The sequence below is a fragment of the Mustela nivalis genome, assembly GCF_964662115.1.
Source record: "Mustela nivalis genome assembly, chromosome: 7".
Taxonomy (NCBI): Eukaryota; Metazoa; Chordata; class Mammalia; order Carnivora; family Mustelidae; genus Mustela; species Mustela nivalis.
In genome coordinates, this window is record NC_139026.1 from 9191737 (window position 1) to 9216554 (window position 24818).

General features: G+C 42.6%; 2 protein-coding genes across 3 annotated transcripts in view; one reads left to right on the forward strand and one right to left on the reverse strand.

The window, feature by feature from the left end:
• Nucleotides 1-20063, forward strand: DDX17 (DEAD-box helicase 17). 2 transcript variants are annotated; one of them, XM_082740120.1, is made up of 13 exons: nt 1-448; nt 4785-4935; nt 5346-5445; nt 6045-6178; nt 6490-6555; nt 8654-8795; nt 9163-9323; nt 9411-9583; nt 9921-10031; nt 10277-10338; nt 11746-11805; nt 15808-16044; nt 17059-20063. In XM_082740120.1, the coding sequence occupies exons 1-13, from the start codon at nt 399-401 to the stop codon at nt 17562-17564; spliced, it is 1953 nt and encodes a 650-aa protein (XP_082596246.1). In that variant the 5' UTR covers nt 1-398; the 3' UTR covers nt 17565-20063. The 2 variants fall into 2 exon arrangements, with proteins under 2 accessions (XP_082596246.1, XP_082596245.1); XM_082740119.1 differs by having other exon boundaries at nt 35-448; nt 15808-16050.
• Nucleotides 20061-24818, reverse strand: part of KDELR3 (KDEL endoplasmic reticulum protein retention receptor 3) — a 12013-nt gene continuing 7255 nt past the window's right edge. The window contains exons 3-5 of the mRNA XM_082740131.1: nt 22651-22809; nt 21762-22014; nt 20061-20982 (exon numbers count right to left, since the gene is read on the reverse strand). Coding sequence (XP_082596257.1) covers nt 20942-20982; nt 21762-22014; nt 22651-22809 — 453 coding nt within the window. The 3' untranslated portion in view covers nt 20061-20941. The remainder of the gene's footprint in view (nt 20983-21761; nt 22015-22650; nt 22810-24818) is intronic.

Below are 24818 nucleotides of genomic sequence, written 5' to 3' on the forward strand. Positions count from 1 at the left end.
GCCAAGCCCTCGGGCTATTCCAAGACGCTGTTTACGTATCGTCTCCGACGTACGTAGCGTTAAGCTGGAGCAGTCTCAGCGCCGGCCGCCATTTTGTGCAGTAGCTGGGGAGGAAGGAGACGCCTAAACCGCGGCACTGCCGGGTTTGAGCGTAGCCAAACCTACCCACTGTTTTTATAACCCCGATTCTCTGTGTTTTGCTCCCGTCTCCGACGAGAGAGGCGGCGACGGTGGCGTCTGCGACGGGAGACAGCGCGTCGGAGCGAGAGAGCGCCGCGCCTGCCGCCGCCCCAACAGCGGAGGCGCCGCCGCCATCGGTCGTCACCAGACCGGAGCCGCAGGCCCTCCCGAGCCCGGCCATCCGTGCCCCGCTCCCAGATCTTTATCCGTTTGGGACCATGCGCGGAGGCGGCTTTGGGGACCGGGACCGGGATCGTGACCGTGGAGGGTAAGGGGGGAGGGGGAGAGGGAAGGCCTCGAGTGTGCGTGGGCCGGGGGGAGGGGGAAGGTTGTTTGCTGAGGGAACCGTAGCTTGCGGCCGAGAGGGGGACCTGGAGCGGACTGCGGGCCTGGGACCGACGCCTCCGACAACGGGAGGCGATGCGTTCCTGGGACATAAGAGCGGTTATGGTGGGTGGGCCTGCGCCCCAGGATCACGGGTGACCCGGCGAGGGGGGGCGGCCTGGCGACGCCCCAGCCCCTCCTTGCGGACCGCCGTCGTGGCGGGGAGCGGGAGCGACCCCCGAGCGCCGCGGACCTGGCCGGGCCTCGCCTCGCTGCCCGGCTTTCGAGCCCCGCCGATTTGGGCAAGTCATTTGATCTCCAGGCCTCCGAGTTCCTCTGTAAAACACGGATGTTCTTGCTGAGAAGAGGAGGAGGTCTCCGAATGCGGCCTGGGAAAATCTTGATGCCAAATGGCTTCCCTTACGTTATCTGTCGCCAGAGAGGACTGTGAATGGCGCTGCAAAGTAGAGACCAAGAGCCTGATCGCTAGTTTAAATACATCTTTAAATCCCCTTTAGTCGTATTTCAAGATAATTCGAAGGGAGCACATTGGACAGTGAAGCCCGGGAATTGTTCACCATCTAAAGGATTATATTTGAGGAGGAAGGGGTTTTTTGTTTGTTTGTTTGTTTGTTTAATTATTACTACAGGATTCCTCCCCATAGCGCGTTCTTTTTTCCTCCAGTTGGCCTGGGGTATTTTCCCAACGTGGGTAGAAAGTTTTCGATGGATAATGCCAGTTGAAAGTTAACAAGATTAAACCTGAAGTCTTCCCAGATAACAGATTGAGATCTTAACATCAGTTAAAGGAAAAAGTTGATTAAGAGATTGATGCTCCTCTGTGCTGTTACTTTTTTGTAATAAACCTCTTACCTCTGGATAAAAAGTAATGGAAAGCCAGTTATTGATACATACGTGACCTTGTGCAAGATCCTGGACCTTTTTGTGAGCCTAGTGGGCATCGTCATTGCCTTTACTTTGCATTGTTCTCAGGAATTGAGGTACTACCTGAAATTGTCTCTTATTAGTAGGTGTTCTGTTAATGATACTTTCTCCAAACATTGTCTTTTGTGGTTCAAACACAGGACTCCTGTTCTAGTCACAAGCACTTCAATTATCACCTGAATTACAAAATAAAAAATTTATACCTTGTTAGAAAGGAAAATACATAATGTTAAATTTGGAGGGCTAGAAGTGGAATATTTGCTTAGTGTTTCACAGTATAGCTATATTTAGAAGTGAATTTCAGTGCAACCACTTAAGACAAAGAACTTGACATTACCCAGCAGAAAATGACCCAGTAATTCCTCTCTTAAGCTTTATACCCCAGATGGTAAAGCCCAGAGAAATCCTTGTACATGTTCCCCGGGATTCACGGACAGAAATGTTATTACCAGCACTGTTTGTGACAGTTTTGGAAACCATTCTTATGTCTGGATAAAGTGGGGGTGTCCATACAGTAGAATATAATACAGCAGTGAAAAGAGAAAACTTATATCAAGTTTTCTTGATGACTCACAAGTGAAAACTCAAGTTGTGGTAAAAAAGGATAATACATATAAGGATACATACAACAAGACTCAAAAAGCAAAATTAGTGGTGGTAGGTACAGGGTTTGTAAACTTGAAATAGGTACAGGGAGCTACCAAGGTACTGATAATCTGTTTCTTGAATGTGGGTGTTTGGTTTAGAAGTTTAACCATAATACGTTTTAACAAAAATTAATTTGAAAAAGTGAATTATCCATACCTAACCCCATATTGACTATCAGATGACATTTTTTTAAAAGCTTTAAAAACTTGAAAACAAAATGGCAGTTTTTCATAAGGTCTGTGTCCTAATTCTCCATTTACCATGAAATTTCATTTATGATTTGAATAGATACATTCTTTTTTTTTAATTATTACTATTTCTTTAAAAATTTTTCTATTTTTTATTAACATGACGTATTATTAGCCCCAGGGGTACAGGTCTGTGAATCACCAGGTTAGATAGCTGTATTCTTAACTGAATGTTAATGAAGCTGAAATGGATTATTATTTTGAAAAGGAAATGGAAGTGTGGTCAGTGTACATGTAAAATCCAAGTTATGTGCCTTGTACATTTAAACGAGCATGATAATTGCATGTAAATATTCAGACCTGCATTTACTGCAAAGCAATCAAAATATTTAATGAGCAGTATAGTATGCCAGGGATTAGGATGTGTGCATCTTCGAAGGATGGCAAGAATGTGCTCAAAAATTCTGTAAGAGTAAGAGGCCATCTTGAATATTGAGGGAAGCTTTAATTAGAAAGGTGGAAGACAGCGTATTTTTAAAGAACCCTGTGTTTCAAATTACATCTGTGGTATAGAATGATAGATCTTGGTTAAATGGTCAGGGCAGTAGAGAGATAAGAGAAACCTCTTTCTTCCTTTGAGTAAGCCTTAAAAGGAATGTCGCTTTCCAGAGTTCTCTGTTCTTGTGGATCATTAGTTTAAGGTCCAGGTAGCATGGGAGTGCAGAAGCGTTGGAATGCAGGAGAAGCATTGAAACAGCATCTACTAGGAGCCACGTAAATTACTATAAACTAGGGTGACAGTCTCTAAAAATTGGTATTACAATTCTTCGTAAACCTGACGATCAAAAAACTTGGCTTACCTATTACAGATGTGCGATGGTTCATTTGTAAAAGGCGGAGGGGTTTATCCAGGTGGTCTTTAAAGATGATTATCTGTTCAGTATTGAGCTTTGGGCCTGAGGGCAAGGTGAAGATGTAATCGATACTGTTTCTTCAATATATGTATATATCTTAGCTTCTGTTTTGATTCCTGATCTCTCACCAGTTCAGTAGTGTAAATGGAATCCATCAAGTTCTACCTATTGAGTGAAGATACTTAGTGGTCCCAAGAAAATTTTCCTGCCATCAGTCATTGTATGTTTGTATTTAGAGAAATGTCTAGCTGAGTAAGTTTTAGGAACACTCTGAATTCCAGGAAATTGAGACTCTTTAAAATAATACAGCTACTGCCTGTTAATTACAAAGTGGAACCATCAGCAAGATGATGTTATGAGTGGCTTAGAGTGAAAAAGGGAAGTTAAATTCAAATTCAGGAGTAAGGAAACTGAATGAAAACACAGTGTAAGTGTATACTACTTGTATAAGAAGCAATGCCCCACACTTTAATAGGTCAAAGTATGGAAATGAGGAAAAGTTGGAACATTGTGAGTTTGTATTCCAGTTGAACTTGTCTGTTAGGAATGTTAGATAAAACAAAGATTGGCTTTAAACGTTAGTTTTTTAAACCTTAAATAAGGGGTGCCTGGCAGGTTCAGTAGAGCATGTGACTCTTGATCTTGGGATCGTGAGTTTGAACCCTGTATTGGGTGTAGAGATTACTGAAAAGAATAAACTTAAGGTAAAACCTTAAGACTTTATGGTAAATTTATAGTTACTAATACTATTTCCCTGGGAACAAAAAGGTGGGGATGAAGAGGAAAAAGAGGTCATAAAACCGTTCTGGCTGTTCATTAGCACACTAAATGGAAGAATAGCCTACTAGTCTTCGAGGGGGCCGAGTAGTTTTCTTTAGATTAGCAGGCAGTAGGAGTGCTTATCACAGTTCTAGATAAAAGGTTCAAGATACTCTTCCAAGTGTGGGGCGACAGGGCTTGAAATACATTTTTTTTAACCTGTCCACAGTATTGCCTTTAATATTGAACATAAGCTAATGTCTTCCCTTGCATATATGTCTGAATATTACACAGGAATAGAGACTTCTGTTATACTCAATATCTCCAGCACCACTTAAAACACTACTTGGTACAGTGACTATTTGCTCAATGAATACAGTTATGCCAAATTGTACTGAGTGATTACTATGCCAGATACTTTCTTAAGTACTTTATCTTCATCTCAGTCTCTGAAGTGATAGTATTTTGTCTACATAAGAAACGAGTACAGAGAAGTTAAATTGTTAAAAATCATACCATAAAAGGCAGAATAAAATTTCAAACCTTTTCAGTGATTCTAGAATCTGGTTGTAACCCCTATTAGTTTTCTAAACATAGGAGTTTGATTTTTTTCAGCTATTGTAATCATACCTATAACAATATTATTGGATAATAAAGGAAGTTCTATAAACTTTTCCCCATACCTTTGAATAAGAATTAAAAAAAAAAAAAAAACTTGTTGAAGGGGGCTGGTAGAATCCTAAGAGAAAATCTTTTGCTTGTTTTATGCCACCTAAGGTATATTGCTTTTAAAATACTAAAAAACTAAAAATTTTGATGTTTCTAGATTTGGTGCAAGAGGTGGTGGTGGCCTTCCCCCGAAGAAATTTGGTAATCCTGGGGAGCGTTTACGTAAAAAGAAGTGGGATTTGAGTGAGCTCCCCAAGTTTGAGAAGAATTTTTATGTAGAACATCCAGAAGTGGCAAGGCTGACTCCGGTAAGTTTTGGGGATTGATTTCTTTATTTACCTTTTCTATACACAATAATGACCAAGTTGACATATTAGGCATATGATGGAAAGAGTACTTGGTCCTAAATTCCACTATTTCTCCCTCTTCCTAGTTCTCACCATGGGCAGATTACTTTTAATATTTCTGAGTATCTGTTTTTCTCCTGGGGAAAATGGAACTCTTATCACTTGCTACATTGACTAACAAAGTGGGGGGGGGTTCTTACAAATTGGTTGAAGTTAAGTATGTACGAAAGTGCTGTTACAGCTATTAGAGATGTATTTTCCAGTGTAATCGTGGATTAGATCATTGTTCAGCTTCACTGGAACATAAAGTTTTGCATGTTTGGAATAACTTACTCTTTTTTTTTTTTTTTTAACTGTGTTTTCTTCCATAGTACGAGGTTGATGAACTACGCCGAAAGAAGGAAATAACAGTGAGAGGGGGAGATGTTTGTCCGAAACCTGTATTTGCCTTTCATCATGCTAACTTCCCACGTAAGTGTTCTTCAAACCAGGATTGTAAATTGTTAATTTTTATTGAACAGTACATATGGGTAATGGGTTATTTAAAGGTTTTGATTCAGGTTCAGTATTTTGTTGAAGAGTCCAGTAGAAACCTTTCACAAAGATGGTAATATATGTTCCGTTTTGTTTTTTAACTTAAAGGCTGGAAGTAAATGCTGTATTGTTGCATAAGAGTTTTTTATATTTGTAAGTTCTTTGTTTTAAAACTGAGTTTTTCATCTTCTTCTAGAAGTTTGCCTCTGCCTTTTAGAAAACAAAGAATTGGCTTTCCAGCTGGGTATAACTTGGCAAATAATATGTGACCAACAACCATGTGCCCATGCTCTGTTAGAGACACTAGGTCTGTGGTTTTAAAGTATTGAAAGGAAGGGGAATAGATAGCTAAGGCAACAGTCCTCTGAGGTAGTAGTCAGCAGGTCAGAGATTAAGTAACTATAGAAAGAAATGGCACTTTTCTTGGAGAGATACAAAGCTGGGTAAATGTTTCCCTTAATAAGTTGAACAGTTTTTTAGAGTTCTGGCTGTGTCCTTAGTTGTACCTAAAAGTGCTGACATCTGTTCCCTTACAGAGTATGTGATGGACGTGTTGATGGATCAGCACTTTACAGAACCAACTCCAATTCAGTGCCAGGGATTTCCTTTGGCTCTCAGTGGCCGAGACATGGTGGGCATCGCTCAGACTGGCTCTGGGAAGACTCTGGCGGTAGGTACCACCAGCAAGGGAATGTTAACATGATGGTAATTTATTTTGCTATTCTGATTATCCTGCTAATTCATAATTCTTAAAAAATTCTGGTTCAGATAGTATAGGTAATATTTCAGGTTTCTTAGCTATGGGAAATGTGTGCAAGTATTTTGTGTTCTAATTCACCTTGCACATAATGTGTATCAGCTGTGAGTTCTGATTTCACTTTTGTTGTTAGGTGTTATCAGTTAACTGTGATAATGTAGGATAATGGTTTAGTTTTGGAATAAAACTATTGTTTTATTGTTCTTTCTCCCCTTCTCCCCTAGTATTTGCTGCCAGCGATTGTCCATATTAACCACCAGCCGTACTTGGAAAGGGGGGATGGCCCAATTGTAAGTGTGTTCATAATTCTAAAAACAAGCATAATTTAATGATAACTGTTTCAGGCACTGTGCTTGGCCTGTGTTTTCAGATTTCATTCTCCAACCCACCCTCCATACCTGGAAATAAAGTTACCTCTACCTTCTTGATAAAATTTTGATACAGCGTTATTAAGTGATCAGTCTAAAGTCATACAGCTGTTAAGTGGCTGAGTTTGAATTTGAACCAGCCTTACTCTTAACCGCTGTGCGTACTGCCTTAATACTGCTTCATAATACTGCATTTATTCTGCAGTAAATTTTTTTTTTTTTTAAATAAAGATTTTTATTTATTTATTTATTTGACAGAGATCACAAGTAGGCAGAGAGGCAGGCAGAGAGAGGAAGGGGAGCAGGCTCCCTGCTGAGCAGAGAACCCGATGCGGGGCTCAATCCCAGGACCCCAGGATTATGACCTGAGCCGAAGGCAGAGGCTCAACCCACTGAGCCACCCAGGCACCCCTCTGCAGTAAATTCTAATACAGTTTTGAATTGCTTGTTGATTGTGTGAGGAATAAGGAAGTATGAAATGATGTCCCTACCATGTATATGTAAGTCAGATTTAGGCTATGTATTATTTGTGGTTAAGTAATATTTTTTTTGTAAAGCTTTTACTTATTTATTTGACAGAGATCACAAGTAGGCAGAGAGGTAGGCAAAGGGGGCGGGGCAAGCAGTCTCCCCGCTGAGCAGAGAACCCGATGCGGGGCTCGATCCCAGGACCCTAGGATCATGACCTGAGCCGAATACTGAGGCTTAACCCACGGAGCCACCCAGGTGCCCGGGTTAAGTAATATTTTTGTAAATGTTTATAGGGCAGTCTGGTTTTCTGGATTTACTATTTTCACTTAAGCTACTTTGTGTAAAATGTGTGTAGTGGTTATGGAACGTTTTTTAATACCTTCTTAACCTGCTTTTTAAGAATTGAGGCCTGACTGGCTCTTGAGCTCAGGGTTGTGAGTTGGAGCCCCATGATGGGTGTAGAGATAACTTAAAAATAAAATCTTTTTTTTTTTTTAAGATTTTATTTATTTATTTGACAGAGGGAGTAGGAGAGGGAGATGCAGGCTCCCCACTGAGCAGGGAGCCCAATGCAGAGATCGATCCCAGAACCCTGGGATCATGACCTGCGCTGAAGGCAGACGCCTAACAACTGAGCCACTGAGGTGCCCCTTAAAAATAGAATTTAAAAAAAAAAAAAAAATGAGCTTGCATTTGATATGTTTTTACAGACAGGTACATTGTTACAGTGTGTCTCAGAATGTTCACAGAAAGGATAATATGTTACTTTGTGATATGAAATCTATTCCCTATGGCCAGTAGAATTAGCTTCATTATTGCTGGCTAATATCTCATGTATTTGTACACAGAACAAGGTGTGTTGTTAACAGTGTATAGGATAACCTGTTTCAAAGAGTTCTAATTTTGTGGTGTTTATGTATAAGTCATTGTTTTTGCTTACAAGTCTAAGAGCTTAAGGTAGAGGTCAGAGAAGTATCTGCTTGTCTATTTCCTTATTCATTTGTTTTTTTCCTAATAGTTAATCCATGGTTAAAGCCACTTGTTCATCTTGTAAGAGTTGTTTAGTTAAAAGTAGGTAACAATCTGTAAATCCACTCAAACAGCACACAGACTATAATGCATCCTGTATCAAAAGTAAATTCCGGGGCAACTGGGTGGCTCAGTGGATTAAGCCTCTGCCTTCAGCTGGGGTCATGATCTCTGGGTCCTGGGATCGAGCCCCGCATCGGGCTCTCTGCCTAGTTGGGAGCTTGCTTCCCCCGCTCTCTTCTGCTTGCTTCTCTGCCTGCTTGTGATCTCTGTCAAATAAACAAATAAAATATTTTTAAAAAAGTAAATCCTGTATCAAAAGCACATGTCATTTTTATAAGCTAAATGTTCTCCATTTTTTGCCACACTCCAGTGCACTTGTCTTAACCTGTGCCTTTCCCATCTCCTCACATAATTTTAAAGTACCAGATTAGACAATACAGAAAGAACTTAGATTACCTTTTTGGGTTTTTTTCTTTTTTAACTTGGGATAGGTGTCTTAAACATGTGTTTGTTTTAGTGTCTAGTTCTGGCTCCTACCAGAGAGCTTGCCCAGCAAGTGCAGCAGGTGGCTGATGACTACGGCAAATGTTCTAGATTGAAGAGTACTTGCATTTATGGAGGTGCTCCTAAGGGTCCTCAGATTCGAGACTTGGAGAGAGGTAATTTTTTAAAAAATTAATGATTTTTCTCATTTTACCAGTTTTTATGAGTGAAGTTGGAGAGGAAAATAAAATAGTGGGTTCTTGTTGGGAAAAAAAGGTGTTTCAGCATCTTAGAAATTCTCAGGTGTGGTTTAATTGCTCTTAAAGGAATGCTTAACGTAGTTAGAGACTGAAACTTTGTGGCGATTTGATGATTAAACATAAACCTTGTTACGTCATGCTTTCCAAGTACTGTGTTAAAATTCAGCTGGTCCTCTGCAGCATCGAATGCAGCCACCAGAGCTGGCACTTCTTAGTTAGCTGAGACTGGTACAGTGTTCATAAATAATTCTTAATTGGCTCCATCTTTGGTGGTGTTTTATAGGTGTTGAGATCTGTATAGCTACTCCTGGACGCCTGATAGATTTCCTGGAGTCAGGGAAGACAAATCTTCGCCGATGTACTTACCTTGTTTTGGATGAGGCCGACAGGATGCTTGATATGGGCTTTGAACCGCAGATCCGTAAAATTGTGGACCAAATCAGGGTGTGTAAAACTGATGATACCCTGTCTTTATACTCATTGGCTATCACAGTTCGTTAGCCTAAAAGAAAGCTTTTCTTTTCCTGGTAGCCTGATAGGCAGACATTGATGTGGAGCGCAACCTGGCCGAAAGAAGTAAGACAGCTTGCAGAGGATTTCCTTCGGGATTACACCCAGATCAATGTGGGCAATCTGGAGTTGAGTGCCAACCACAACATCCTCCAGATTGTGGATGTCTGCATGGAAAGTGAAAAAGACCACAAGTAAGATTTTACTCTTTTGATAATGCTGTTAAAGCTTTCCTAATAATCCTCCCAAGAGTTAAAGCACTGAAGTCTGAAATTTTTTGAGGCCCCAAAACCGTAAAAGCAGCACTAGCTTTCCAACTACCCATTCTTTATCTCATTCTCCAGAGCATTGTGGTTACAAGCAAGGATTCTGCACCCTTAAAATTAAGTCCCAGTTCACATAGTTATCAGCTGTATAAAAAAACGTGAAAAGAAAGTACTGTGGCTTTGGAGAGTTGATATTGTAGACGTAGCTTTTACATTATGTATAGGGAGGTCATCTCTGAATGTGTTCATTTTTACTCGTCTTCAGGTTGATCCAACTCATGGAGGAAATAATGGCTGAGAAAGAAAATAAGACAATAATATTTGTAGAAACAAAGAGACGCTGTGATGACCTCACTCGAAGGATGCGCAGAGATGGGTGAGTCCTGCGCGGAAGTAATTAGCCACAGGTATATATAGTTCAGTAGACTTTCTAAGTTGGTGTGATGGATGTTCTATACTATTTCAGTAATATCTGACATGCACTTAGCTCTTCGGATGGACAGGGTAGTCTATTCATGTAGCGTAATAAACCTTGAGAACTCCATGTGGTAGTGCTTTTTAAAGTTTAATTCGCCTCTCTTTAAAGTATTTCTGAAATATTGGTCACTTTTCTTCTGACAGTTGGCCAGCTATGTGTATCCATGGAGACAAGAGTCAACCAGAAAGAGATTGGGTACTTAATGGTGAGTTCAGAACTGAACATTGTCCATATTCTGTTTTAGGGATAGGCAGACTTTCTGTAAAGGGTCAAGAAGTAAATATTTTCTGCTTTGCAACTGTACAGTGGCTTGTGTCACAGTCATTGGCTGTGATGTAATAGCAAAAAGATGGTCCTAGGCAGTGTGTAAAGAAACAATCTTGCTTTGTTGTAGTAAAATAGTTAAGACAGATATTATCAGATTGAATTTGTAGGCCAGAGTTGGCCCACCTTTGCTCTTGTTAAATGAGTATTAGGGACGTTTTGTAACATATCTCTACTGTCCTTGAAGGTCAGTAATACTGGCTGTTCATACTTTCTCGTAACTTAGACCACCCTTTATTTAATAAGATCTTCTCCTTTTTGATGTTCTGATGTTTATCGGCCTGAGAATTACCCAAAACCCTATTCTTCTGGGGCTTGGGGTTGGGGGGTGGTAGTGTTGTTTTTAAGAGAGAGCTGTTGAGCAGGGGGAGGGGCAGAGGGAGAGGGAGAGAGACTCTCAAGCTGACTCTGCGCTGAGCTCAGAGTCTGTGTGGGTGTCAATCTCACGACCCTGAGATCATGACCCAAGCTGAAACCAAGAGTTGGATACTCAGTGGATGATGCCACCCAGATGTTCCTACTTTGGGGATTTTTATGGAGGCTTCATGGCATAGGCCTGATTTTCTCTTCCCTTCCCCAAGGATGGGGGGGTGAGGCTGAAAGTTCCAAGCTCCTTTATAAGCATGGCTTGGTTTTTCTAGTGACCAGCCCCATCCCGAAGCTCTCCAGGATTCCACAAAGTAGTGTCTCAGCACAAGACAGCTCTTATCACTCAGGAAATTCTGAGGGACTTGGGGTCTCCGTGTCGGGAACCAGGCAAGGTCAAAGACCAGGAATAAAAGATTCCCCTAACCGTCTCTGTACAAGGGTTTTAGGAGCTCAGGGCCAGGACTAGGGGGCAGAGACTAATACATATACTTTGTTACTTCAAAGGAAAGTAGTGTTTCTCCTTTGATACCACATCTTAAAATTGCTTTCTTCCCTACCCCCTACTTCTGGCTTTATTTCATTTGGAAGGTAACCTCAGTGTCGTAATTCCAGGGGAAAAATTCTAGCTCATTTTAATTTTGTTATAAATTGCTACACAGTTAGTAGTACTTCATTATTAGAGGTGTTTTTTGGTCCGTTGTTCCTCTGTTACGAGTGAGTATAATAAAGCTATTCAAAGAAGTACTGTTTCCCTTGAATTTAAAAGAGCGTGGCATGTTCTGGCACCATTATTTGACGTTTAACCTGGTAAAATAAAAAGGCCAGATAGTTAGGAATGTTTGTATGGTCATTTTATAAAGGTAACCACTCAGCCTTGGTTGTATAACTTGGCTTTCTTGGCACTCTGCTTGTTTTACAGAGTTCCGTTCAGGAAAGGCGCCCATCCTCATTGCCACAGATGTAGCCTCCCGTGGGCTAGGTTTGTATAGATAGGGGTCTCTGTCAATGGTATATGTATCTTTCGGTTTAAAGATTTGTTTGTCATTTCAAACTAGAGTTTGTATATACGTGTGTTGAGATAATTGTTTACAAGAGAAGAATACAAAGTGTGACCCCCCCCCCCACTTCTTTTAACCTTGGTTCTTGTTTTTTTGTTTTTTTGTTTTTCCTTTTATTTTCAAAGTCTCTTCCTGCTCCTGACAAATAGGCTTTGGTCTGCAGCAAGGCCTAGGCATGACTGTGGAAACAGTTAGAGGGGCAGGAGACATTCAGTTGAACAGCTCAGCTTCTTCCTGGTTTTATTCTCTTCCCTGGCTGGGTGGAAGGAGCCTGATTGAACCTGGCTGATGGAAGCTGTGTCCACAGTTGTCCTCCCTGTGCCAGTCCATCTGTACCAGACGTGTGTGTGGAAGCCCAATTCCTTGAAGGCTAACATATATTCTTGGGACTTAATAAGTCTATAAATATGTTATCATTCAGCAGTTAAGTCTACATTGCCCAGTTTTATTTACTGGTATAAAATTACCATGGACACTCAGTTATCCCCTCTTCCCACCCATGTTCTATATCATCAATGTGCTGTTTCCCAATTTAAGAACTTCATTTGAAGCTCATGTTCTTCTGGAGTTTTCCCACCCATTATGATTTAAGATTTAAAGAACAACTTTGTGGTACTTTATCCCGTTATTCTGAGGTAAACAGGTATAACTCAAAACTTTTGTATTAGAAAAAGAGGACATTATCTCTATCACAAAGATCTTTTTAAATTATTGGCAGGTGTTTAATCTCTTGCCTAGTAAGGTCAGAAGTACCGTATTCCCTTACAGTATTTAACATAAAGGGGATAAGTGTTCAGCCGGAGTACAAAAGAATGAAGGCTTTCTATACATAGCATTCATCATTCCCTCCTTCAGAGGTGGTGACCTGCAGCCATGACTGAAACTTGTCTCTGCCCTCTGAGGTCATGTCTGGATCTGTGCGGTTAGAACTCGGGCCTGTTGGGAGAAGAGGCTGAGGCCTGAAAGCAGTTTACACAAAAGCTTTCAGTGATGGTGGTTTTTAAACAGGCTTGCTATGTGCTGGTAGCTTCTTTGTGCATCTTGCCTAGACAATTAAAAATATTTGTTCCTTTTCCCCCTGCATTTCTAAACCAAATCAATTGGCTGCCATTAGAATAATTTAGACTCTTACCCTGCCCCCACTCATCCATGTGAGGGGAGAGGGAAGGTACCTGAGTCTGTTTCTTGTTACTCAGCATCAGTGCTTGTTTCGGGCCCCTTGTTTGCTGCCTTGTAAAAATCAAAAGGAGGGGGAAAACCCACCAAAATGGCAGAATGCTGACCAAGGTCCTACAAGATCCTGGAAAGTGAAGGCTTCTACCTCACAGACAGGGGTGCAATTTTCAGCTGAGTCACCAGGCCTTTTTTCACTTCCTGTCGAGCGATGGCCTCTTAAATGTTCCCTTCAGGTAAGTTCTTCACTTCCCGTAGTTTTACAGTAGTCCTCCTCAGGAAGCCACTAGTCCCTTTCCACTGGGATAGTTTTAATTTTTTCCTTTTTCGTTTTTTTTTTTTTGTTTTTTTTTTTTTTTTGTTTAAACTACACACTGTGAAACTAAAAGTATTGAATTTATTTTGTTTTGTTTTTTAACAGAAGCTTTGCTAGCAGCTGCAGATCACTCAGTACATGGCCGAGGCAAATCTGCATTGGCCCGAAGCCGCTCTAGATGAGCCTGTTGGTTCCTTTCAGTCCCGCCCACTTAGTGAACGGATGCTCAGGCTATGTCCTAGGGCTTGTCAGACAGAAAGTTGTTCTCCTAGGCAGCTGGCCAAAACATTAACTTCTCAATTTCTTATCCTGCTACAGCATCTTCTCTAAAGGCAGCAAGATTATATTGTGGCAGCGCACAAGTAACATCAGGGCAGGCTTGACTGGAGAAAACCAGATTCTGCGCTTGCTCCTGTGTGCCCTGAGCCAGCCCTGTGTGTACACACAGGACACCATTCTAGTGTGAAGACCTGGCACCATGTCTGTCCCCTGTTGAAGCCCTCCAGAAATACTCCTAAGTCTTAGTTTCTGAACTGTTGACTCCAGTCCCCAGTGCTTTCTGCTAGGAAAGCACACATCTGCGCGTTCAGTGCAGTCCCTCAGCTTGCTCTGCTCCCCATGGTCAAACACCGTGGGACTGACTAAGGAGCATTATCCCAGCTCTGAAGACCTGGCCATGGAGCCTAATTCCCATCCCCTCACCTTCCGTCCATCCTGGCCGTGTCCATTTTTGTTTTTCCTTTGTTGCATCAACGACCCTAGCCGGAGACTCACGCTGCCCCCTGTGATAACTGCCTTCTCGTCTTTCTGGTGTGATTTCAGGACTTTAGGGGTCAGTAAAGACTGAGGAGCCTTTATTGTAATAAGAAACAGACATTAATGCCCCTTTCTTCACAGGCCCTTTAACAACAGCTGAATTTTTTTTTTTTTTTTTTAATCATCTCCCCTTTCCCCTGAAATTAATCCAGTCTGGGCAATAGATGCAGTCTGACCCTTTGGATGTAACTTACATTTTTTTATTAATTATTTTTTTCTACAATCACCCCAATTATCCTTGGGGGAGGCGTTGGAGGACCTGAAATTTTTACCCGAACCCAGGTTCTCCGGCGCTTGGCAACCAAATGGGGCTACAGAGAAGCATCTAAGCCAGTTCACAGAGCGAGCGTGTGTGGGGACTTCTCACTGCCACGGACCCTTGATGCATGCTCCCCGCGCTCCAGTGGTCCCGTGTCAGAAGGCGGAGTTTTCGAAAGGAGGCCGCCAAAAATAAAAGGCAAAGAGACGGGATCGGCTGCAGCGGTTTCCCAAAGGAGGAGGGAGTGTGCATCGGTCTGGTAACAAACAGAGAATGTTTTTTAATTATTTATATCACAAAAATCTGTGTTTTATCTAGGATATTTTCTGAATATTCTTTGTAAAATGCAGATTTTTTTTTCCACAAAACATTAGGATTCTTTGTTATATTAGATTTGTTTGTTTAAGTAGGTAAAAATATACATTTAGCTGAAAGCATTACACTAACATTTACATACTTGAAGCATTAGGAGGTTATTGAACCCAATTCCCAGCAGTGGATAGAACATTAAACTGGATCTCAAGGTTTCATGGTTTTTCCCACCCTCTTTGGCTATTTAATTTCCCAGGTTACGTAGATAATCTTCAGTAATTGAAGCAAGTACTGAGTTGAAATAACCTTGAGTTGAGCAAAAAACAAAAACAAAAACAAAACCCCTCATTTGGCAGAGCTGGGCTTGGTTTGGTAGTACAGTGAAATTTTAGTGTAATGTGCTCTTGTGGTAATTGAAAGGGGAAAGCTAATTCAGATAATTCTGCAAAGGAAAATAGGTGTGTACTTAACTTTGGCTTTGATGAGTTTTTTAAAATATGAGAGCAAACATTTTTTAATCTAAATATTTCAATTAAGTCTCCTTGAAAATGTAGTAATAAAGTATATGAAGTTTCTTTTCTCATTTTGCTCTGTGACTGGTTTAAAGGTAAGTTTGTTATACTACTGGTAGATTTTGCCAGGCTTCTCCCAACAGAGTAGAAGTAATTGGACCTCGTACCTTATCGGTAGTACCACTTACCTTCTGCATTTCCAGTGTTGAAAAGGAACTGGAATTTGGTGACAATTCCTGCCGGTATATTGGTTCAAATACAGAGGCAGGAGTTTGGATGGTTGGATGGGATTCCCTTGGGAGTTTTACAGCTTGATAAAGATGCCACTTCCTGTGCATGTCCTGAGAATCATTAATCCTCTTTTACTCTGTTGGGATGAGTCTTTTTTTGTTCCTGTTCAGAGTGGTTACTAACTTACTCTTCTTTCCTCTTGCTGTCATCTGCATTCGTGCTTCCCACCTGTTGTTGGCATGTCCTTTACCTTCTCTTTCCCTGCCGCACCAACCTCCGCACTGACTCGTCCTTGGCTTGGAAGATGTGGAAGATGTCAAGTTTGTGATCAACTATGACTATCCAAACAGCTCAGAGGATTATGTGCACCGTATTGGCCGAACAGCCCGTAGCACCAACAAGGGCACCGCTTACACCTTCTTCACGCCAGGGAACCTAAAGCAGGCCAGAGAGCTGATCAAAGTGCTGGAAGAGGCTAATCAGGCGATCAATCCCAAACTGATGCAGTTGGTGGACCACAGAGGAGGCGGCGGAGGAGGGGGTAAGGGTAAGTCCTGGAGTTTTCCAGGTACTGCCAAGGTATCTTTCTGTGCTTATTGTGCCCGTTTTGGGTTGTGTTGTTTTGTTTTGTTTTGTTTTTGAGTATGTTGCTTAATAACAGGATAGTGATTAGTAGTTTTTCATAATCCCTCTTAAGTAAGACCACGTGAAGGGTAGGGGCGCTGTCAGGACTGTCCTTTTGCAGCCCAGCATTTCCGTAGACGGCGCTTTAAAACGGACCTTTGTGTTTTGAAGTACACGGTGCATGTTCAGAATTAAGCTGAATTCTGGTTGCTTTTAATACCTTCAAAAGCCTCAGTGTATATTAATAGGTTTTTGGCTTTTCAGGGGAAGAGATGAGTGAGTTCACACTATTCTGTGGTCTTAGAAACAGGTGTAGTTAATGGCTCTGAAAACTGGGTAGTTGCAAAATATACTAGGATCAGAGCCTCTTGACTACCAGTTTGGTTATCATTTTGTCCCAAACTGAACTGCATGCTGAAGCTGTTAAAATTACCTAAGAAGTTTCTTAAATAACAAGGTTTTTGTTTTTTAAGTGGGTTTGGAATTGTGCCTAGGATCCCAAAGCTTGTGAGGTAACTGCAATGCCATCAGGTCCACGAAGGAACATTTGAGAACCACTGCGTACTAGTAGAGGGTCTGGGGAGGGGGGTCTGAACTTAGCCGCTTGTCTTGTTTTTTAACCTGTGGTAAGTCACCTAAACTAACTTTCCCGTTGTTCCTGCGTTTTGAAGATTGTGTTTCTTGGTAAATCCTCAAAGGGGAAAGGGACCTAAAATGGTGACGAGTGGAATGTTCATTCTTTTGAGTATGTCCTATTAAAGAACCAAATTATGGGTATAGTTTCAAAGTAACTGATTTGGAGGCTGGCCTAGCTAAAGATCAAGAAAGAATGTTGAGTACTTTGGTACCTCATAGAGTCTTTGCATCTGGTTGTGTTGGGTTGTGTATCTGGCGTTATTGGCATTAAAAATCCCTCGTGTCCTCCCCTCAGGAGGTCGTTCTCGATACCGGACCACGTCTTCAGCCAACAATCCCAACCTGATGTATCAGGATGAGTGTGACCGGAGGCTTCGAGGAGTCAAAGATGGTGGCCGGAGAGACTCTGCAAGCTATCGGGATCGTAGTGAAACCGATAGAGCCGGTTATGCTAACGGCAGTGGCTATGGAAGTCCAAATTCTGCCTTTGGAGCACAAGCAGGCCAATACACCTATGGTCAAGGCACCTATGGGGCAGCTGCTTATGGCACCAGTGGCTATACAGCCCAAGAATATGGCGCTGGCACTTACGGGGCTAGTAGCACCACCTCAACTGGGAGAAGTTCACAGAGCTCTAGCCAGCAGTTTAGTGGGATAGGCCGGTCTGGGCAGCAGCCACAGCCACTGATGTCACAACAGTTTGCACAGCCTCCAGGAGCTACCAATATGATAGGTTACATGGGGCAGACTGCCTACCAGTACCCCCCTCCTCCTCCTCCCCCTCCTCCTTCACGTAAATGAAACCACTCAAGTGGTAGTGACTTGTGCAGACTTACTACATTTAAAGGAACGCTGTCTTTCCTTTTTTTTTTTCTCTTCCCCTTTTTTCTTTCTTTTTCTTTTTTTATTTTTTCCCCAACCATTGTGATTTGTCTTTCATGCAGATTAGTTAGAATTCACTGCCAGGTTTCTTCTGTCCGCCAAAATGATCCAGTCTGCAATAACAGATTTTGTAAAAACATATATAGAGAGCTGACTGGAAGAAATTTTTTTTTTCCCCAACTTCTTGCATGTTGAGGATACTTGAGCTATTTTTCATCTTAAAAGAAGTAAGGTATTAGGCCCTTTTGTGGGAGCCCATTTTCTTGTCCTGAGTTGGGGGGGTGGGGGGAGGGCGAAGGGCAGAAGACGGCATCTGGGCTTGAGGTTGCTTTCCTTACTGGGTTAGAAAACCAAGAGGGAATCCCCGCACATTTTCTGTAATGTTTTTTAATGTTCCTCAGGCCTGATGAGTTAAGACAGTGCTTTCTTTGCCATTGTCATTTTGGCTGATTGCTTGTTAAGTGCATTTGACAGTTTAAAAAAAAATCCCGATTGGTTTTGTCTCCCTCCTATTCTGCCTTGCCCCTTCCCAATTACTGAAAAATAACCATTTTAGTCCAGATAGACATTGAATTTTTGAGTTGAGTGTATCTTTTAAATTAAAAACCCCAAGTGTTTATTGCAATGGTTAAATGTAGCATCTCAGCATCTGGTGGGAGCTGCCTGTCTCTCTTCCCCACATAACCAGGGACCATCTGTGAAATTCATTTTCCAACTAGATAGCCGCTCAGAGCAGAATGAACATAAATGGCTCACTGGAAATTCATTAACGAGTTAAATAACTTAACCAGTTAAGTATGCATTCACCCCGCAGTATAAAAACCACCTTTGATTATAAACAGAATATACTCTGGCAAATTTTCTTTCTAAACTCTTACCTGTAGAGCTAGAATGAAAGCACTTCTTTGCTAGCTGCTCAGCCCTTTTGGCCAAATTATCTTGAATAAAGAACCTTGGGGGTCTGTTAAGAAAGTTCTTAATTCTCTTCATACTCTTCTCTGCAGTGCTTTGTAACAGCTTTTGGATGCAAATTTTCTTCAGCATCCTTTTGCACTCAGCTTTTTACAGGTAGGTAGTGCTTAAGGAAAGTTACAGAGGACTAAAGCCTAAATCCTCACTTTTCTTCTTGAAGGTAGGTGAGTTTGTCCCCTTCCTAGTGATACTGTTTTACTGAGACCTCTGTAGCACATGGGCCTAGGAGAAGTTTTCTGCTCTCGTGTTCACTAACAGGACAGGGAGATCAGACAGCCCCAGACCCTCTTCCATATCCAGTGTTAAGAGTATTAATTTGTTGTGCTCTTACTGGGTGTTCGTGAAAATGTAGTTAAAGGGGGAGCGCTCCACTGCATCCTTCGGGTAAGGCCTGAGGGTGCCTGCTGGTTTACAATATCTAAATACTTGGGTTTTTTTTTTTCTTTGTTTTTCTTTTTAAAATTCTTCAGGGAGAGAAAAGGGATGGTTTCTGAGGGGTTCTGAAAAGTGTGGTTGAATGTGCAACATACAGGTAGGTTGTCCAGCATAAGCTGAAACGTACGCATGTAAGAACTCCGACGTGTTGTCTCTCCCCTCCCCCATTTTCTTCTTAACTTTACTTCCTTTTCCCCCTTCTTCCATTTGAGGCCGAGGGAGGATGGTAGGCACAGGAAAACTTGACAAAACTGCTCTGTGCTTGTAAAACCAAAGTGCCCCCTCTCTCCCTGCCAAAAAGAAAAAAAAAAATCACTGTTTTTTGGTCGAAGCTCTGACCAGTCCGTTATAGATAATTCTTCCTACACCAAAACTGTTTTTAAACAGGTGCCACCACAAGGGGTGTCGTCCTTACTCTTTGCAGGTCTTCAAGCATCCCTTTGTGGGAAAGGTCTCTGGGCAAGCACGTGGTATTTGGTCTGCTGCTTGCTTCCCTTTTTCCACCAGGGATGTTGTGATCATAAGTCAAAACAACAGCATATTCCAAATCTCAAAAGCTATTGTGGCCTGAGCACAATTGAAATCTAGCAGAGTTTTTCCTATGTAGCTTTAGAGTAACTCTTCTGCTTCTCTGTCACTTATAATTCAGGTTCTGCCTTTGCCTCAGAGCATGAGCAGAAGAGTCCTCATGTGACGCTAGTTCTATTGCAGTCCTGGGTGAAACTATTTAAGCTATGGGGCTGCTGCTCCCCAGTTCCTCCCTAACAATTCATTGTGTGGACTTCTCTCATCTGAAAGGTTGGTGGCTTTTGCTCGGGATCAGTGCTCTGCTCACGTTCTTGCTGGTCTCTGAACACATTCCTGTTGCGTTAAGACTTGAACCATGTGTAGATGCGTGATGTTCAGGCACAGGATGCTAAGAGCTATGTTACTCTTCTTAGTTTGTAAATTGTCCTTTTGATACCATCTTGTTTTCTTTTGTAGGTATAAATAAAACACTGTTGACAATAAGGTGTGAACTTTTTATTGCTTGAAAATTGCAACTAGAGTCCAGTGGTAGTTGTCTTAAACAGTTTATTTGCTTCAAGACCAAGTTTGGGGGTGTTGAACTGAGTAACCACCTTAGCACCTCAGACTGTGAAAGGGAGGTGGGATCAGTGGTCTTAAAGGAAGAACGGGAGTCCCAAAGCAGCAAAGCCAGACACTTGGTAGGTAAAAAACTTTGGGCAGTTTTTTTCTTATTGGTAAATGGTCGCCATGGTAAGGGTGCCCCCCCAGGTTACTGGGATTAAAGTACCAGGTAGAGCTGCCTCGAGCCGTAGCAAGACCCTCGTCTGCTTTACCAGTGAGGCAGAAAGCAGAGTCTAGCCAGAGTCGAGAAGTTTGGCTTTTACTTGTGGCTTGAAGACAGATGAGAAGTGAAGTAACACTTCACACCTGTAAGACCAGATCACCTGTGTATTGGTCCCTAAAACTTGATGTGGAAAGTGAAAATCAAACAGCATGTTCCGATACTTGAAGTCTGGTCTTTGGGGGCATCTGCTATATACACAGGTCTCTCTCCAGATGGGACTGACTGTTCCTAGCGTGAGGCTCTCACGCTCTCACGCTAGTTTGACCCATACGTGGGTTAAGCACCTCTGATTTATTGATACCCAGGTGACCTGGGGTCCCACTTGTATAATTCACCTAGGTTTTTTACTGCTGCTATAATTTATGGGACACATTGGTGAGAACGTCTTTTACATAGAATGATCAGTGCTTTGTGGAAATCCACACTAAGCATTGTTCTCATTTTAACATTTGGCCCAAGTCCTGTATTAGTCCAGAACATTTCACATAGTTTTGTTCAGTGTTCTTATTAAGGCGTAGAACCAACTCTGGGACCCTCAAATTGGCATTGGAAGACTTAACTTCTTTCCTTTAAGGACTAGAAGAAAATGGAGATAAATTAGAATTCATCACACTGATGAAAGACTCCCTTACTAACTGCAGTCTCTAGTTACCCGTTCATAATAGGCATCTGGCTGTGCAAGCCAAGGGGGACACTGCATCCCAGCATAACTACAGACAGTAAACACCCCCCCCCCCATCTTGGTTACTGATCCCACTTTCCCTTAGGCTGTAAACTTGACCTCCCTTTCTGTTCCACATGCCTCTCCACTCGAGATTTTCCCATACTTGGGTGACCCGAACAACTGCCCCATCCCTGGTCTCCCTGCGTGCTGCCTTTTACTCTCCACAGCAGCTGCCGGGCTGGTTCTTCAGCCTTCCAGTGGCTGTACTTGGCAATCACAGCGCAAACCGATAATCCCTGATTCTGCTTGACCTCTGAGCTCTCCAGCTTTATAGACTGTGACCACACTAGCTTTGTAGTCCTTGTCACACCAACCTGGTACCATTCTCAGGGCTCCTACGTAAGCCCTTCTCTGGAATGTTCCTCCTGTATTTTTCTAACCAAGTGTTGGGTCGGATGTCCTCCCACAGTTCCCTTCTCTCTACGCAGCATGCACGGTACAGCCAGTATGGAACTGCTCTGTGCTCTTTCATGGTGCTTGTTTCCTGAAAATGCTCATTTTCCATCACGGAAAATAAAAGCACCATGAGGAGCAGAGACTTACTTCTCTACATGCTCTTCCAGATCCTCTCCTACTGAATGGGTAGCTCCCTGTGCCCGTGCCAGCAACCCTGCTCCGTTCTGGCGCCTACCTTTGGTCACATACAGGTAGAAGAAGTCACAGTAGAAGATGGTCTGTACTACTCCAGACACCACTGCGATCTGGTCGTAGAAGTTCTCCGTCTGGTACCGTCTGATCCAGTTGGCCAGGTAGAGCGCCCGGTACAGCCCAAGAAAGAACAGGTAGTGAGTAGTGATGGTCTCCGCCTCTCCGGTTTTACTGATCATGAAGAGCTGGGGCAGGATGGCCACTGATTCCAGGTAGATGGAGAAAGTCCAGAGGATCTGAGCCAAAGAGGTGACCAGAGGAGGTGGATCAAGACCCTGAAGGGACCCATTTCTTTAAAAGAATGTAATCACTAAAATAGTAATATTTACTGGAGTAATCTAGTGAAGCAAAAAGAAAAGTTTCTGAAATAATCAGCGTGTCATTCTACCCCTGTCTCTAAATATAAAATATTTCTAAAAGAGGAAAGCAAACTGCTGTTTTTGTTTACCTCCCATGAACATTTCTTCAGAACATAGTTTTTAATTGTTGGCAGAACCTTATTGTCTAAACTGGTCTTAATTGAAGCCATCGTTTCTCAGAATGCAGTCCGTGAACAATGGCTGGCAGTCCCCCAGATTCTTGGGCTGCAGCCCAGATCAGCCCAGCCTGGACTGTGCTCTAGAAGCCACCTGTTGGACAGAAGTTCTCAGCCGTAAGTTGGTGCTGTGATGGGTGCTGCTTTGTTGACATAATGACCATCTGGATGTCCCCATTTTCAAATTACCAATTTTTAAACTTCTAACAATATAGGAGTCATCGTCTGGCTGTACCACAAAGCAAGCCCAGATACTACAGAGGATCCGGAGGGAAGGATGTCAGGGAACATGTTTACTTTACCTTTCAGAATTAATACTCTGGCTCCCTTCCCTTACCTCCAGGGGAGTAAAACTGTAGTTCTCAAGGAAGGAGAGGCCAATGACAGGGACCAGAAGAAACTCCAGGCGGAACGTGTCATTCTCACTGTCGAATGTTTTCCGAAATTTCCCATAGATCATGTACACTGTGATATAGGCACAGAGGAGAAAAACCACCTAACAAGGGAAAGAGACACATGGGAATCAAGTCATTTTTCCAACCTGTTTCCTGGGCTCCCAAGCCACCCTGAGTTGGGACCTTCCCAATCAAGAGCTAGTGCATTGGCCCAAGGGGGACAAAGCGAAATGTTTGTGCAATTTCTCCTGAGTCACTGGCCTAGATTCTGAAGCGAATGACCCTTTGGTTAAGCAACTTGATGCTTTTTTTTTTTAATTTTTTATTTATTTTTTTTTTTATTTGACAGAGATCACAGGCAGAGAGAGAGGAGGAAGCAGGCTCCCTGCTGAGCAGAGAGCCCGATGCGGGGCTCAATCCCAGGACCCTGGGATCATGACCTGAGCCGAAGGCAGAGGCTTTAACCCACTGAGCCACCCAGGTGCCCCAGTAACTTGATGCTTCTAATGACGACTGAAGGCACTAATCATGACAACTTGAAGGTGCCCAGGCTTTTCCTTAGTGCAGAGCATTAGGGAGAAGCCCAGTGTTGGTCTCTGTCCAGGGATTTAGCAGTGGCTAGAATTCCAGGGCTCTTAACTCAAACTCCTGGATCGGCCTCAGTGACTTGTGAGTACTCTTGCACTGGGACTGACAGCCTTTGAATCAGCTGATCCTTGCTCCTGCAGAAAAGTTCTCTTTCTAATCACAGTAGCTGCCCTCCAGCATGTGATGGTTTTATGGTTTGCCAGAAGTTCGCAAATTTGTGTGTGCATCAGAATCACAAATGGCTGCCTCTTTCCCTCCTGCCCCGAGTTCCTACTGATTTCGTGGGTCTAAGTGGGCCTGAGGATCTGCATTTCCAGCAAGTTCTATGTGATGCTGATGCCGCTGGGTCCAGGAACTCACTGGGCTTAGAGAACTCCTATGTGTACTTCAAAACTCAGATAGTTTCTCACCAGAATGCCAAATATCCTTTGTGTCACCATAGTCCCATGGGAACACATTCACTGCCACCTGGGATCACATGTCCTGTATATGTGTCTTTTTCCCCTCTGGGATATTTCTGTAAAAAGGTCCTGACTTGATGTCCACCTCCAAATCCCCAGCCACTAACTCAGGGCCCAGCACAAAACATGCTGGAAGGAAGGAAGGAAGAAGGAAGGAAGGAAGGAAGGAAGGAAGGAAGGAAGGAAGGAAAAAAGGAAAAGGAAAAGGAAAAGGAAGGAAAGGGTGATCACTTCCTAACTTCATAAATGGAAAAACGCTTTTCTGAGGTTCCTACAATTCATCTGTGCCAAGGGCTGGGTCTGCAGTCCGTTTCAGCGCTGTCCGAATCAGATCCTCGGGTAAAGGAATGAACTAAGTAGGCAGTATTTGCTATTTCTGTGTTGACTTTACATGAAGACCGTGATTTTAGGACTTCAGACGGAAGGTCACACTGTTAACACAACATCATAACATCTCTGATATGGAGGGGAAAGAGAACTTGCCTTGGTTAAGTATCTTCTAGGCCATTTACATATACTCTCTCAGATGAGAAAGTAAATGTATATTGTAAATATATATTCACAATAGTCCTGCAACACAGAATTCCCCTCACATTGCCTTTCTTAAAAAATGGAACTATTAGATCATGTGCCTAACTAAAAACGACATTTCCCAGCCTCCTCTGCAGATAAGGATGGTCACTAATGTGCAGGTGAGTTACTGGGTACAGTTTAGAGAAAGCTCTTTACAAAGGGCTTACCTGGCTGGCAGACACCCTATTGCTTTCTCCTCTTCTACCTCCATCCTACCCAGAATGTGGTGTGATGGTAGGGAGTTCCAGCAACCATTTTGTGACCCTGAGGCAACCTCGAGGGTAGGTGTCACATTTGGACTCTGTATAATTTGCAGGGCCTCTTAACTGAATTTCAAGATGGCAACAGCAAAGTGTTAAACCCAAGTGTGGGGCTCTTCTGAGCAACTGCGTGGGTCACACATCCGTGAGTCCTGGTCACACTGAAATGCTGCAGCAGAAAGTTAAAAGGAGCTGCCATCCCAGCCCTGGACTGCCTATCTCCAGATT

Bases quoted from the DNA above. Each gene is read 5' to 3' on its own strand.
- DDX17 (XM_082740119.1), top strand. From the start codon at position 399: ATGCGCGGAGGCGGCTTTGGGGACCGGGACCGGGATCGTGACCGTGGA. The intron at 4,936-5,345 runs GTAAGTTTTGGG...TTTCTTCCATAG, and splicing joins AAGTGGCAAGGCTGACTCCG to TACGAGGTTGATGAACTACG. The intron at 9,324-9,410 runs GTGTGTAAAACT...TTTTCCTGGTAG, and splicing joins AAATTGTGGACCAAATCAGG to CCTGATAGGCAGACATTGAT.